Below are 16931 nucleotides of genomic sequence, written 5' to 3' on the forward strand. Positions count from 1 at the left end.
TATAAATTATGATAGTTCTGTGACATCTTTTGTTTTAATTTAAACAGTATTAAATTTTTAAACGTTCTGTACTTGGATTTATATGTGCTTCTGTCAGGCAAATTAACATATTAACAAAAACACGAACAAGTATGAAATAGCACAAGTATGAAATAGCACGTTATGTTATGAAGAAGCAAAAAATATCAACGCCTGAATCCCAGGCTAGGTCAAGATGTACATTTCAAGAAATTATCATGATTTAAAGGACATTTATAATGCATTCTGCCATCATATTACTAATGTTAATGGCTGTTTTTGTTTTTTCGTTTTTCAGCACACTGGTGCAGGACCGAGTGGAGGAGGTCAAGCGTTATCTAGTCCTGGTAGTTGTTTAGAAGATTTCCGTGCTACTCCGTTTATAGAATGTAACGGTGCTAGAGGCACCTGTCATTTCTTTGCTAATAAATACAGTTTCTGGCTGACAACAATAGGAGAAAATCAGCAATTTAGAGTACCTGTATCGGAGACTCTTAAAGCGGGAGATCTTCGTTCACGCGTCAGTAGGTGTCAAGTTTGCGCCAAGGTTGTCCGAGGATAATAAACTTAATTTAGTTAATACAGCTTAGTTTGTAAACTTCATGTGAGATTATTATACATTTTTCATCAGTTTAGGAGAGAATAAACAAAATTTGTATAGTCATTTTTAAGGAATCGTGTTGTTTTGTTCATATTATATGTGCCAGTTTTATATCACTTTTTTTGTATATATGTAATTTTTTTTTCATAATGACTGACTGTAGACAGTGTTTTTAGACAATTATTTCATGTAGAGATGTTTGCTATGTGAATGCGAGATTCTTTGGCAATTTGCCAATATGTGCCTTAAATATGAGATTATATAAATTTTGCAAAACTTTGTAGCTAAACTTGTTTTTTTTGTTGATTTTTTTTGCAAGTAAATTTTTTAAGCTTTTTGTGTGAAATTATAATCATTTGATAGTAGGCATGGCAACAATAAAAAATATGTTTATAAAAAGGCATTTATTAAATCTTATTTGGTAGCCTAACAGTTGCAAAATCAAAAAAAAAAGAAATATTGTAAATTGATGTAAACAAAATATTGCCAAATATTTACCAATTATATTGATAGTTTAATATTTCTAGTTGCCATTTGATACATAAGCATATATACAATTATTCTAACTATCAAATGATTAAAGTTTTTATAGTGTGAGTGATGACGTATGTTAGTTGGCTAATCTGTGATCTGATATCCGATTCACACTGCCATTTGATTGGCTGAGAAAAAAATGGGTAATAGTATGTCTCATTTCATTGGTGGATTCCAAAGCTGTGAAAGCGATTTTCTCATTGGACAGATTATTTAGTCAGTATCCAATCTGATTGGACAATAAAGAAAATTGCTTCGTCACTGACAAGCCGTGAGCCATCTGTAAAATGAGTCGTGATTGGTTGTTATATTTAGCTTATGATTATTATCTATGTCTGTTTTCAATTTTCATCACGGCTCAGACGATACATGTATTATTTAGTATTTCTTCTTCATTTCTGTAAATTAGAGTTCTTCATAAAGAAAATGTTTGAAATTATCATTAAATTAGGAGAAAAAACCGCGTTGGGTGATTAATTGGTAATAAAGTATTTGAGATTATGAAAATTAATAATTAGTGGACATTGATAATTTAATTCTTGTTTTATTGAGTAGTAACGATTTCTAATGTACTATGCAAATTGATTAAAACTATGCAATAATTATAGAAACGTGTTCTTTAATAATCTGGTGAGAATTGGAACTGTTGCAATTACATTGAAGTATTGCCATGCACTATTACCATAATAATAATACTGTATATATATACGTTCTTGTATATATATCTTCTATATTTTAGTGTTGTTTAAATTGTTACATAGCGATCCGGGAGAATTAATCATTTAAAACTTATCTTCTTATTCTAAAGTAATGTTGTTGTATTTTCAAATGTAAAAAAGATAACGAATTTGAATATTAAAAAGTAAAAAAGTCACTATCGACCTAAAAAAAGTTAAAATTTAAACAACAAAATGAAAGTAAACTTTTCCTTGAAAGATTTTCTCTTTTTGGCAAGTGTTTTTATCTGTCAGTAGTTTGTTATTCTTGGTTTTGGAGAAAATAAAACGCATATTTGTAAACAATATAACACCATGAGCGAGTAGTCGGTTTTCAAGTACAGTAGTGATTATAGATATGAGCCACTTCCAACAGCCTTACTCAAAGGTTTGGGGTTCAGCCCAAAGTCAGTGCCTTAGTATTTTTCAGGAAGTGAATTCACTGCATTACCTTCATATAAAATGGACATAACCTGTTTTTATCACCTCTTGATTTTCATATTGACACAATAACGTTCATGTTGATAGTGGTACATGTTGATAGTGACTGCCTTTCTCAATTAAAACATCAAACAGCAAATGCTCAAAACGACTGCTCTCAAAATTTCTGTAAGAGAAGTTGATATTATTTTAATGAATACTCCCTCAGTGAGTTCACCACATGTGCCAAAACTTTGTACAGACATGAGATTCACGTGCTTGTTGTCTCATCATCGTAGCAATCTAGTCACTGTACAGCTTCATTCTTTGTAAGTGCCAAACATCTTGATATATTGTGTCAATCTTCAGAATAAAGATTTTGGTATTTAATATACAGTGTTTTGTGTTCTTATTTATATTTACACATTAAATTTTGATTGGTTAAAATTCACAAAATTGGTTAAAATTCAAAAGCGACACGGCGCAAGTGCGTTATGGTATATACATGTAAAATCGTTGGTTTAGGTTAGCTAAATAGGTAGAGTGTTGGAATGTGAACCGGGCGACCCGGGGTCGATTCCCAGACGGCGCAGGTCACTTTCAAGTTTAGGTATCACAGGGTACATCTTTCATCCATGTACTGCAAGTTGAAAGATTTCTATAATAATTAAAGAATAACATACAGTTATCGGTGAAATATATATTTTTAATTTTCTATAGAAAACTGACATCCGTTAGCAAATACATAAATATATGGGTCTTGAATATTATATCTTCACACTGTTAAAACTGTTATGAATGACTGGTATATCCAGAGATCTGGTAATTACTGTTGTCTTACCGATGGGTGGTTACCACGGAGACAATTTTACATATTTAAAGTTGCACCCCTCCAGGTAATAAAACAACTGTTGCAAAAAGGTGGATATTAGACTTGCTCGAACCAAAAGTGATAAGCCCTTGTCACCAGTATGGAACCAACCAAGCTTGCACATCCGCGAAGTCTTGCCAAGCTCCGTACTATTAGAGGCTTGATTCTTGTATTTTGATATTGAAATCCCTTTTATTTTTCAACGGACTATTTCAAATTCAAAGCAATTTCATTACATAAATTCGCCATGACGTGAGATTTGCAGCAAATTAAGCGAAAATGAGTGTGTTGTTTTTAACGGACGTATTTTTATCTTTTCATAAAAGTTAACATAAACATAGAGATACGATGCTTTAAGAACACCCTTTCTGGATTGTTTCATAAGATTTGATAGCTTTGCAGGACTGGTAATGACAGGGTCTATCAAAGCCAAAAAAAAATAAAAAAAAACTATATATGTTTATAAGCTGTATATTTATATATCTGTATTGTACTAAACCGCTATGATAATGTGAGAGTGACGTTGCATTTTTTGTGTACATAAAAGTTTACAATCTTTGTCTGAATAGGTAAAACAGGGTTTTTAGAAGTGAATATGATTCAAAATCAGAAATAAAATTTGAAAAGTCTCGATGGCAAACTTGGTTAAGTCACTAGGTTGCCATACAAATTAAATTGTATCATGAGTTCGAGCCACACAAGTTGTCAAACCTTTTTTTCCTTTTTCTTTCCCTATTTCTATTTTGACATGAAATGCAAATTAATTGGAATATAAAGGCAGTTTTGTTAAAATTTCGAATAATTTATATATACCGGAAATAATAATTTTTATTCTGTGTAGTGTGTAATATATATTAGTAGTACTTTTGCAGTGCATAAGTTTTTCGTGCCAACTTAACTATAGTTGAAACAATTTATGTACATGTATGCATTCCGTATCAGGTTGCACCAACTTGCTAAATATAGCAACATTTAAAAACAAAGTGAAATGAGAAGTTAATAGAAAATAACACATCACTAATAATCTTTACAAGAAAAAAAGAAATTCTTAATCGATTGATAATTATACAAAAAAATTTGGGACCGAACCTGGCTGTCTTGCATTGATATGTAACTAAAGATTTATCACGCAACTTTACCTACTGCGTTACGCCGACAGTTGGTAAAATTGTCGATATTTTAATTTATATGGCAAGCCTGCTTGACTTAAGATATTAAACACAATATGATAACTGTTTCACACCGTTAAAGTGGACTTGACCACCGCGTCACTAAATAATTATCCTAAACGCACAGTACATGCATACATATTTGGAAAATAATTGGGTAAACAAAAAGGGGACTAAAGAATATAAAAATATTGTATGAGTTTAAGTTCAATACTGAATTTATTGAACGTGTTGAATAAAATGATATTGTGCGAGCATCTGGCGAGCATAATATTATTTAATTAACGAGTTCGGTAAATTAAGAAATGAATCTACATGAATATAACATTCTTTTTATCACATATCGAAAGAAAGAAAAAAAACTGAATGAAAAAAAAAGAATTATTTTCATTGACGCTCCTATAGTATAACGCTTAATGTGTTAGCGCGTCTTTACACTATGTTTGTATAACGGAAATGACGTCACTCGGTCTCGTGATCTCGGTCCTAGTCCTCGTAAACACCGACCTCACACATGGCCAGGTTATCCTGGTGGTATTTGTCGTTTAGTTTCGTGATCCGGACGTACCGCCCTAATATTCTACGTTCACAATACAAGTGTATAGGAGAGTCGTGCACTTCATGTCCCTGGTAAAAAGCGCAAAATTCTTTCGGATTAGTCTTCATTCCGACAGTTATTGTGACATCGTGAAACCTTACGGCGAATAAAGCTGAAAACATTTTTCGTTGTGTAAAGAAGAAAACATAGAAATATTTCAGTATAATATAAACTTTGTCATTGTCGTAAGTAAATGTTAAACTTATATAGAATGATGTTCTAACGCCTGTTTCATATTCATCAGAAATACCACCCGAATCTTAAGCACCCATGGGTTGGTTATATTATAACGCTTCCTACAATAGGATAGAATGAAAATTCTTCAAAGGATATCTATTCAAACTTAAAAATTCAAATTCAAGAAAATAATTCTGAAACGAGATTGTCGGCGTCCTTTGTTTCGGCTTAAACTGTTTCTGATATCAATCAATCAATCAATCAATCAAAATTATAATGTCTTATAATATGAATTAATTGCTTGTAACTACCCTCACAGCTAATATAGTGTAATTTTACGAAAACTTTAAAAAAGTTAAGTCAGAAAATAAAAACATGTACCGTCTTTTTCCCCCACTCAGATCATGTCACGTGATTCAGACACGAGGAAAGAATCCCCGGTGGACATGCATAGTGTAAACAATGTAATTTAAAACTTCGAAAACTAACTAAAATTTACCAAATTTTCTGATAAGAATCACCACACGGCGTATTGAGTACGTTTCCAGTAAATCCACCTCCCACCAGGAACTCTCCTCAAGAAGATCCGCATGCATGCATGACCCATCATTGAAGTCCGGATACCATAATCCGTCGGTTGCCAAGTTTGCTACGAATCCAACATATGTTGAGCTCTGGCGTGCCGGCTTGTAGAGCGCCATGTTAAATATATCTACAAAACACCGCTCATACAATGCATGGCCATATTGAACTAGTGTATTAAATGGACGCTTTTAAAACTCTTAGAAATGATTAACGTTAAAATCAAAGCACTGGAAGTGCTGGTTGCGGCAAACTCTGAGAATTTTTTGCAAATATGTTCAAAATTTGCCCTGATGTTATTTCGAACGTAAATATAATCAAACATTGAAAACAATATGGGTGCTATATCAACACGCACGTTTTTAAACAGTCTAAAAATCCACTAATGAATCAATATGTTCCATATACATGTAATTATGTAAAGTTTATAGCTTTTTTAAGTGAAATTTAAATGTAAAAGAATCAGTTCAAAATGCAAATGTTCTTCTACACCAATAGGGTCTTTCAAATAGAATTCTATTTGAAAGAACATGCTCACAATAGAGGTCAATCTGCAAATTCTTAAAAATGCACCCATGTCATTTCAACATAACTCTTAGCTTTTGAAATAAATCGTTTAATTATATCGATAATGTGTGGGACTTTTTACTTATTTTATGTAATATTATTCTTATAATATTTCACACGACAGGTGTGTAGTATATGGTTTAAATTTATATGCAGCACATATAAAATGAGTTTTGCCACTGCGTTTTGGTATAAATATATTTAGTTAAAATTGCAGATCGTCAAGTAAATGATTTGTCTTTTTTCTAGAAAAGGTATAGGTCGCAGCCTACACGGTCCTTTTTGATAAAAAAAAAACGACGACCAAAGGTCAGGGCGCTTAGTGTTGGGGATCTGGGCATAATAATATTAGTTAAGTAGCAATAATGACATGGTAATCTTCAATGAATAGACATTTCCAGCAAGCAACAACATAGTTACAAAATGTTAATAATTGCATGCGCGCATTACACTTATATCGCGCTCATTTTTTTGCTAAGTTACAGTTATAAACGAACAAGGAAAAATAAACGATTTAAACGAAGACAGCTCTAAAACAGGAGCGACGTAGAAGCGACCGTAACTGGTTAAGGACCTTCTTTTTTGTCCAATGAGATGGCCGTCTATTTTTCATAAACTGTTCTCAGTAGAGTTTATTTACCATTTATTTCTGTGCAACGTTGCATTTATCTGAATAAACACTGTAGGTAAACAACTAAATTATTAAACCTTTTAAACAGCTTCAGCTCCTTTTGGGCTGTTTAAATTGCTGAAGTTTTAAAACAAAAGCAAAACCATATACGGTACTTTGTATGTAAAATATTTAAACATAACTATAAAGATAAAACCGCTACTAGCACAAAGAACAAAACTTACTGAGAAAATAAGTGCATGTAATATCAGGAATCCATGACCCAGTCTTGTTACATATTAGAGATTCTTCTGTAATATTGTAGAGCTTGCTGTTAGTCTTCGTTGATACGTAATTTTCATGACACGTTACTGTAGCACGTGCAGGATATTGTTCCATGTCAGCGTCGACGTAGGCGTTGTCAAAGACGGGAACGCTGCACTCTTTGGAAAAAAATCAATACAAACACAAAAATTTAGAAAATACTCGTGTACCAAAGCAATCATACTTGCTGAATGACTTTGTGACTTGCTGAATTTGTGATGAAATATTAATGCTTCTTTTTCAATGACAAGAGTCGCAATGCAAAAAAAATATTTATTAGACTAACGTTTGAAACGTCGCTTTTCATTTGATAACCGACTTTCTATGGTGGCTGATTTCTGCCATTTCGTGTTTTCGTGTCTTCGCCCCGAAAGTCGAAAGGCGAAGACACAAAAACATACCTATTTGTCGTTAATTTGACTTTCGCCTTTTGGGGCGAAGACACGAAAACACGAAACATTCTACGCGAAATAACGAAACTTTAATACGTGAAGGGACGAAAACATTGTCTAAGTTTTCATGTCGGCGGGGCGAAATATTTCGTGTCCGCGCCCTTTGTTTGTCTTGTCTTCGTGTCTTAGCCACGAAACTCGAAGGTCGAAATAACGAAAATACGGCAGCTTTAGTATCTCATAACCACGACCTAGCTATCTCGTGGCCACGACTTAGTAACCCGTGGCCACGACATAGTATATCGTGGCCACGACTTAGCTCTCTCGTGGCCACGACTTAGTAACTCGTTGCAACGACATAGTATCTCATGGCCACGACTTAGTAACTCGTGGCCACGACTTAGCTATCTCGTGGCCACGACTTAGTATCTCATGCGCTCGAGATAAATAAAAACATACACATGTCATCTTCCAGCCACCGTATATATTGTATAAAATCATGTCGACAATCTTATAAAGTAAACAGAGCTGACCAATTATATATTAGAATTCAAATTGATTTAAGCCGTAAATCTCTTCTTATTCTTATGGTCAGAAAATTTAACGCTCTTTACATTCAGGCGAGAAAATGCTGACCAGTTAAACATATATTGAAAATGCTTACCAGTTAGATATATAAAGAAAAATGATATTTTGCCGTAAAATTGCTATTCATATTGTAATGTCTGCAAAGCTAATATATATGTATTGTATAAAATCATGCCGACCGTTTAATTTTAGTAAAAACTGCTGACCAATTATTATGGAGAGAAAAATGATATTTTGCCGTGAATTTCTTATTTGTTTTTTTGTTTTATTATTATTATTATTATTATTATTATGGGTGCCTCAGGGCACTCCTAACTTTTGTCTTAAGTCATAAATACAAAAACAAGTGCTTAAAAAACATTGCAGCTTTTGTTTTATTGTCTGATATAGATATATACGTAAAAATGGCACCCATAGGAATAGTTCTAAGTTTAGTCTTAAAATTGTACTTAGGACTTTTCTTGAAACGCAGTTTTATCCCAGTTTTGCACTTACGAATAAAATCGGTCCTAAGATTCTTTATGAAACGCACCCCAGCAGTTTAGTATCGCCCCTACCGAAAGGCGAAACCCGAATCGATGTCATTGTCGTTACTTCGACTTTCGCGTTTCGGGGCGAAATCACGACAACACAAAAATCTGCGTATTTTCGCATAATATTTCGACCTTCGGGTTTCAAGGCGAAGACACGACAAACAAAGGGCGCGGACACGAAATATTTCGCCCAGCCGACACGAAAACTAACAATGAAATTTTCGTCCCTTCGCGTGTTAAAGTTTCGTTATTACGCATAGCATGTTTCGTGTTTTCGCCCCGAAAGGCGAAAGTCGAAATAACGACAAATAGGTATGTTTTCTTGTCTTCGCCTTTCGACTTTCGGGACGAAGACACGAAAACACGAAATGGCAGAAATCAGCCACCATAGACTTTCAAACATGCAGTATTATTAACATGCAGATTAACTGAAAAACCTCTTACCTATACTGCATTCTGGCATAGCAGTCCATGTTAGGTTACTCAGACACGTTATAATCTTTCTACCAAATTTGGAATATCCAGAGTTACATTGAATAGTTTGTTTACTGTCCACATAAAAGATATTTCCAATTGGTCCCCCGTTATCTACTTCCGGATATGAACATTCTAAAAAAAGCAACAGAACAACAACAAACAACAAGTTAATACTTAAACTGCATGAGTAAAACATTAGAGCCAAAAAAAAAACCGAAAGTAGTTATAAAACAAGGTTATATAGAGGATATTTGTTTAGTTCAGTGTAAGATCGGAATTTATTACATGCTTTTCGGTGGTTTATAGAAATTTATTACATGCTTTTCGGTGGTTTATAGAAATATATCAGTGATTTAAAACTGGTAATTTCACTGTTTGAAACAGTGAAATTACCACTTTGATAATTTCACTGTTTTGAGTTTAAGCCCATTAATTACGTTGTTTCAGTGAAATGCCAGCGTGCACAGTACTGGGTACCAACTGAATGACGTGACGTCGTAAATGACGTCACGTTGTATTATTATTTGGCGCGCTTTTTATTCAGTATTAGGTTCTATGTCTTTTTAAAACGTTTCTTTGCATATAATAAAAAGAAAATTTGTTTAGTTTAGTGTAAGATCGAAATATATTTCACCTTGTGAACACCAAAAGTTCATATTTCACTCGTGGCTGCGCCACTCGTGAAATATACCTTTTGGTGCTCACTCGGTGAAATATAATAGAGTATCTTGAATTGAATTTGACTTGGATGGATATTTAAGGCAAGGTTCTCTCAAGCGCCGATTTTGATACGCTGTAGTAAAGTCCAGAAGAGCCAAATCATAGTAATAGAACAAAATACCTTGTCAAATTCGACTATAATGTCAGCAACGACATTCCGTTTCACACCCAGTTTAAAACAGTTCTTTCTTTTTTTTGTCTGGCCGTATTTGTGCATGTAATACATGTATTCGATGTAAACTCAAGTTCCTTACTTTTGATTACGTTGAATATTGAACAAATAAATGTTGAAAATATCGAGGATTAGATACTGAGCGAACGTAATGAAACTCCGGGCCGAATATTGAGTGCATGTAAGTAAACATTGACAAAACTCGGGGTTTGATATTAAGCAAATTTCAGACTTATCACTGATTGAACATATAATATATCTCAGAAGCGAACAAGTTAAATGTTGATGCTGCACATCAAAGATGCCGCCAAATGATGTGAACGGTCACAGGGCATGTACATGATAAGCCTTGACAATTGTTCTCTATCCGAAGCAAATAAATTTTTCTTCATGTTCTTGGTATGTGCTCGTTGTTTCATGATTAAGTTGCATTTTTTGTGTCTAAGTAAAATCTGATGCATTTACAAAATAATGCCATGTTTGTAATTTTGAAATGTTTGTCTGTTGCGACAAAGATTGAAAGGTCTGGTCGAAGGAAAATAAATTGAATAACAAGTAAAAATGGAAATGATTGGTATATTTAAAATAAATTCAAGACAAAGACAGAGTTAAAGAAACATTTCTTCGTTGCGCCAAGAATATGTCCATGCGAATTGCATATTAATATACATGTACTTCGAATGAATATGACGACGAAATGTTCTGTTACATGTATTTTACAAAAAGCAAAATATGTCTGTAATATCAAATAATAATTATGAATAAATTGTTAAATATAATCAATTCTTGGTTACGTATTGTTTACTTATTATAATAAAAGATTAAACTACTTGATTAACACAAGTTTGCATATTTTCTTGTTTCTTTTAAATTGTTCTTGTTCTGGAAGTTAATGAGTTACTTGTTAGATGCTAATATGAGTACATGTTATAAATGTATGTTAACGCAGCACGCATCCTCCAGATTCATGCTAATTTTCATGAATTTTTTGAAAATGTATTAAAAAGTAAAATATTGTGAAATGAAATGAAAATAATTTTCACATTGTAAACGAACCCATGTAAATTACTAAAGAGGTCAAAAATATACAAAAAATAGCCCTTACAGAGTTAGTAACGCAGTAGAAATATACTGAATAATACTGCAAAACCAGCCATAAATGACACATAACATGAATCATGAATCTTTTTACTTTTCTTAAAATCTCGGAAATTTTTCTCAGCAATCTGCCAAATAGAATTTCCAAAACAAAGGAAAGAAACAAATAATAATAATAATAATAATAATAATAATAATAATAATAATAATAATAATAACCCTTTGAACTAGTTGGTTATCATTTGTTAGTGACAGCTAACAGGACTCCATCGCTGTTTCAATAATTTCAAGTGGAGAAGTTGAAAGTTGCTTGTGGGCATATACATGTAGGTTAGAAAACAACTGAAATATTGTTTAACACTGAGACTAATAAAGATTCTTTGATCAATTTGATTAAAAGTAATAGAAAGTCAAGTGGTAAGTGGCAGTTGGCACTGTATGTTGAATAATCATATGAGCCGCGTCATGACAAAACCAACGTGATGCGTTTGGTTTGCGACCAGCATGGATCCAGACCAGCCTGCGGATCCGCGCAGTCTGATCAGGATCCATGCTGTTCGCTATCAGTTTCTCTACTTGTAACAGAGTTGGTAAGCAAACAGCATGGATCCTGATCAGAATGCTGGTCTGGATCCATGCTGGTCGCAAACGCATAATGTTGGTTTTGTCATGACGCGGCTCATATGGTTACATTGTTTATTCTAAAAGGGGTTAAGTGGCAGATAACGCTTCTGCACCTTGACATTTCAGCAAATGTTATAAGATGTTAGGTAATAATCAAATGATTTTTGAACTAACAAACGGTCACATAATAGTTAAAAATGATTATATTGCTTCTAACATTACTTGTCTACGGGCATGCAAGGTCATCTTTGAATAATAATAACAAATAAAAGCAGTTTTTCTTGATTATCTCAAAACTGTCATTTTCCACTTATCCCCTTATATAGAGGATATTAAATGAGTGTAGTTTAATACTACATTTATTGAACGAGTTGAATAAAATCATATTATGCGAGCCTCTGGCGAGCATAATATTGTTTTATTCAACGAGTTCAATAAGTTTAGTATTGAATCTACACGAAGATAATATTCTTTTTATCACATATATGAAATAAGAACAGTAAACTGTTGAAATGAGTTATTTTTAACGCTATGTTTCTATATAGCGCAAATGACGTCACGTCAAAGTGTTATTACACTAGTGTAATATCGTTTTTATTAAATGGCTTTATTACACTTCTGCGCCGCGGTTTATGTGATATAGTACTATAGTACTTATAGCCATCGTTTTATTGTTTTTGGCGACACGCAGGAGTAGAACGGTAGTGCAATATTTACAGAAGTAATCGACCACATAATTGAATCTTATGTTTTATTTACCATCTCGAAAACTCGCTACAGGATTAATTTTGTCATTTCCGATTTTGTCCTTATTTTTAGTACTAAAAATGGGCAAGTCAATAAAAAAACCACTATACTTTATGTTGGTTTGAAACGTTAACATGTTAAAACAATAACTAAAAGCATTAAATATGGATCAACAAATATCGTAAAACATTGCCACTTATTTCTATAAATACATTCCTTTTTTATTTATAAGAGCAAGTATTGTCATAAGTGCTAAAAATATTGATGTTGAATAGAATTTAAATTATTTAATTGTTTTTTAAGTGTTTTAAAACAGTCTCTATTGTATACAAGTAGTTTTGCAACCATATATAACTTTAATTCAGACAATATGTCACTGAACATCTCGATCATATAGCGTCCTGTTTGGGCCACCTCAAATGTCGCATATTTTCATTTTAAAAAGATTAAGTAGCGATATTGAGGAGACTATATAGCGTAATTTTATTAACGTCCTCGCGTGCAGTCTATATAGCGAGATTTAATTAACGTTCCCGCAAGGAAACTATATAGCGAGATTTAATAACGTTGTCGCGAGGAAACTATATAGCGAGATTAAATAAACGTTCTTGCGAGGAAACTATATAGCGAGAGTTAATTAACGCCCCGCGAGGACACTATATCGCGAGATTTAATTAACGCCCTCGCGAGGAAACCATATAGCGAGATTTAATTCACGCCCTGGCGAGGAAACTATATAGCAAGATTTAATTTACGTTTAATTATTTGCATATTTAACTTTTATCCTAGTGAAAACGCTATTTTAACCCTATTTTTCAGAAAACTAAGGCTATGAACACTGGTTTACATTTGAATGTTTGTAAGTAAGTGAAAATAACCGAAATTCGAACCCTGGCATTTTGTACATATACTTTCGTATTTTCGATTATGATATGATATAAAAAGAGGATTTTTAAGGTTTTTTTTATTATAAATACAAGATTTCAGACTGAAAACTGTGGAAATCAGTCTTAAAAGTGAATATACCTGGAGTTACGTTAGCTGCTTTATTTTCATTTTCACATATTTGCATGTCTTTGTCCTGTCGATCCTGAAAAATAAAGAATTTAAGAGTCAATTTATTTTCATTACATATTCGCTATGGACTTCCTTTCATTTGTTATAAAGTTAATGCTACTTGTGGGTGGCTATATGGAATTGCTTCCTTCATTTCACTTCTAATGTCTCTAAATGTGATTAAGACTATAAGAAAAAAACTTTCGTCAACTACCAGTCCGATTAGCTTAATAGCCGTCTATTATCTCAATAAGTAACTAGGTAGGGCATTGGACTGTAGACGATGAATGTCACTTTTGTTGTGATTACGGTCATTCGCACTGCACCTCTGGCGTGTACAGAAGTTATCAGTTCCTTGTGAAAGCAGCTAGTACTGGTAAAACTGCTTGACAGCCTGCCCCAGGAACGATATGGTCGGTAAATTTTACACTGGTAAATTCAGGAAGACGGACAAAACCCCACCAGTTAAAACCCCACCACTCAAAATTTTATAGAGTGGACAAAACCCCACCACTAAATTTTATAGAGTGGACAAAACCCCACCACTTATTGGGCAAGATTTGATGAAGTATAATATATATAATATACACATTTTTTTCACATTTTATTTTTTAATTTCAATATAACATTTGTGTAATATAAGAATGAACATTTTATTAACAATGCATGTACATCTTGCATGTGCAATATGCAAAAAAGGTGTTACAAACTGTACACAAAAAACTTAATCCTAATCCCTGAAGAACAAAACAGATTATTTATTGATGTTTTGATTGCAAAAAGGTGTTACAAACTGTAACTCCTTATTGATGAGTTGTTCACACATTATTTTGAGTTTCTGCTGATGCACAATTATTGTTTGTTTTTTAACATGTTTACAAGAAAGTTTTGTCCACTCTATAAAACTGAAGTGGTGGGGTTTTGTCCACTCTATGAAATGTAGTGGTGGGGTTTTGTCCACTCTATAAAATTTTGAGTGGTGGGGTTTTAACTGGTGGGGTTTTGTCCTACATTCGTAAATTCAATGTGGCTTACTGCCGTGATTCGGAGTGCAGACTACCAACACCACACTCCGGTTTCTCTGCCTCAAGGATACCTTGTGGTAACAAGGCTTTGTTTAGTCTCATCTGTGGCGACAACCAGTCTTTGGTTCTTTTTCTTGCATATTACCAATTAATTAGAGTTTAGAAATTACGATAGCTAATATTTCATTGAGCATATTTTAACTTTGAATGTTCCATTTTTTTATTTTAAAAATAGCTCCTTTGAATTAAAATATTATACATCTAAATGCATGTTGAGTCTTTAACGTTTCTTGTATTAAAGGAACTCCGCTGTTTTTTTTTTGGACATGACGAGACTGAGAATAACATTTCGAGATTATTTTCCATTTGATAAAAGGTCTAGAAAAATAACTTGTGTGCAAAGTTCGCTGACTCCATTTTTCTAAAAAAAAAATCAAAAAAAAAATCAATCTATTGGTGAATTGAATAGCGCAATGATAAAATTACATATTAAATTCTGATTATATTTCTTAATTGTCTTTTGCATATCGTTATGTTTTAAGTGCCCCAGCTAATATATGGACTCAGAATTTCATATTTTATTTTTAGGCTTTTAAACCCTAGTGGTGTCCCTTTAAATAAATTTGATATATACTTACATTTAACATAGCACTGCGTTTTACGTAAACACAGTCACCTTTGACCTCCTGCTGACCATTTATCTCCATATAAAGCTGACAGAATAAATTCAATCTCCTGTAAATAAGCCCAGCACAGTTTTCTCGGACTGTACACTGAGCCACACAATATTGTAAAGACAGTCCTAACATTGGTGACAACTTCATACCATCCGAGTTGACCAAACATGTATTTAAACTGGTTACATGAAAGTTAATACATGTATCATTACTCCAAATACGGTAACTGTACGCGGCACCACAAATAAAAAATAAATAGTAAAACATTGTTTCCATATGACCATACTAACACGATTGTGGAACTGTAAGGCATGGCGTTGTAGCGCTCGAAACTGTCGTCAACTGTACGTATTATTGGGGTTACCACTAACAAAATTCGATTGTCCCGCGGCACATTAATTATGTTTTAAATTTCTATTGAATTTAGAACAAAGAGCGCGGTACATTTCTTTCTATGCAGTTTAAATATATCATTATTGTAAAGGCCTGTTTTACATTTGATACGAAACAGTTTAACATTGAATGAATCTTTGCACAAGATAAATTTAATGAATTTGGTAATTTATTCAATACTAAGCTAACTATCTTGAATGGACTTTGAATGGACTTTATCCATTATTCATTCTGAACAAGACCATTTATCACTTTAGTAAAAATTTCAAAACATGTATTGACTAATCAACGAACAGTGTAGTCTATAATCAGACAACCGGCAGATCTTGGTCTTCAATGGTCAAATGGACAGATTCTGTACCCGTCAGCACGTTAGCCAATCTGCACGCAGTGATCTCCCCTTAATTCTTTGGCGTGGATCTCTGCCAACACGGTCCGATATATCAGAATTTCTGATATACTATACTTTGTTTTTTAAAAAATGTTTTATCTACTGCTTTTATCTATCAGTTAAGTTTTTTCTCACTGATAAACACTGTTTATGAATAAATAAATAAATAAATAAATAAATAAATAAATAAATAATATGAAAATTTAGAAATAATTTTAAAAATTATGAGAATATTTTCTACCGAGACAATATTTTGATATTTTATATTTTTTAGCTTTTGAATTTATTTTTTGTTATTTTGTATACTTTTGATAATTTTTTGATAAACTATATCGAACGTAGGTACGAAAAGTAAAAAAAAAAAAATAGAAAAATGACGTGTGATGAAAGTCACATGACGTAACGTCGAAATTCAAATGTAAATATCAACCGTTACATAGAAAATATAACGTCATTTTTCTCTTTCTTTTTTTTAAAACTTTTTGTACCTACGTTCGTTATATTTTATCAAAAAATTATCAAAAGTATACAAAATAATGAAAAATAAATTAAAAAGCTAAAAAATATAAATATCAAAATATTGATATATCAATGTTTGTGATGGCAGAGATCTCTGTACTGATAAGGGGAGATCACTGCGTAGGAGATTGGTGACGTCTGTGAAGCAGTGATTACAATTCTGCCAAGGGAGGTAATCACTGTGAGACGTTTGCACGTTAGCAACGTCATCTAGGATCATACTCGACTGTAATATGGATTGTCTTTCTCGTGCAGTTCTGCTGTCCTTAAATGTGCATGTGGTTAAGGTCATTGACCCACCGCTGTGGGTACGAGCACCATCAGGGACTTGG

The 16931-nt window shown here is 33.0% G+C and overlaps 2 protein-coding genes across 2 annotated transcripts in view; one reads left to right on the forward strand and one right to left on the reverse strand.

The window, feature by feature from the left end:
• LOC132717260 (collagen alpha-2(IV) chain-like) overlaps positions 1 to 2681 on the forward strand; it is a gene marked incomplete at its 5' end in the record, with an annotated part of 44609 nt that extends 41928 nt beyond the window's left edge. The window contains one exon of the mRNA XM_060700694.1: positions 317 to 2681. Within this exon, the coding sequence (XP_060556677.1) occupies positions 317 to 580 (264 nt within the window). The remainder of the gene's footprint in view (positions 1 to 316) is intronic.
• Positions 2682 to 4815: 2134 nt separating this feature from the next.
• Positions 4816 to 9364, reverse strand: LOC132717261 (uncharacterized). The gene is made up of 4 exons (XM_060700695.1): positions 9145 to 9364; positions 7109 to 7306; positions 5604 to 5816; positions 4816 to 5039 (listed from the first exon to the last, which is right to left on the reverse strand). The coding sequence occupies exons 1-4, from the start codon at positions 9161 to 9163 to the stop codon at positions 4816 to 4818; spliced, it is 654 nt and encodes a 217-aa protein (XP_060556678.1). The 5' UTR covers positions 9164 to 9364.
• Between the last annotated feature and the right edge of the window lie 7567 nt (positions 9365 to 16931).

Source organism: Ruditapes philippinarum, unplaced genomic scaffold, assembly GCF_026571515.1.
Source record: "Ruditapes philippinarum isolate M1 unplaced genomic scaffold, ASM2657151v2 ctg949_1_1_1_1, whole genome shotgun sequence".
Classification (NCBI taxonomy): Eukaryota; Metazoa; Mollusca; class Bivalvia; order Venerida; family Veneridae; genus Ruditapes; species Ruditapes philippinarum.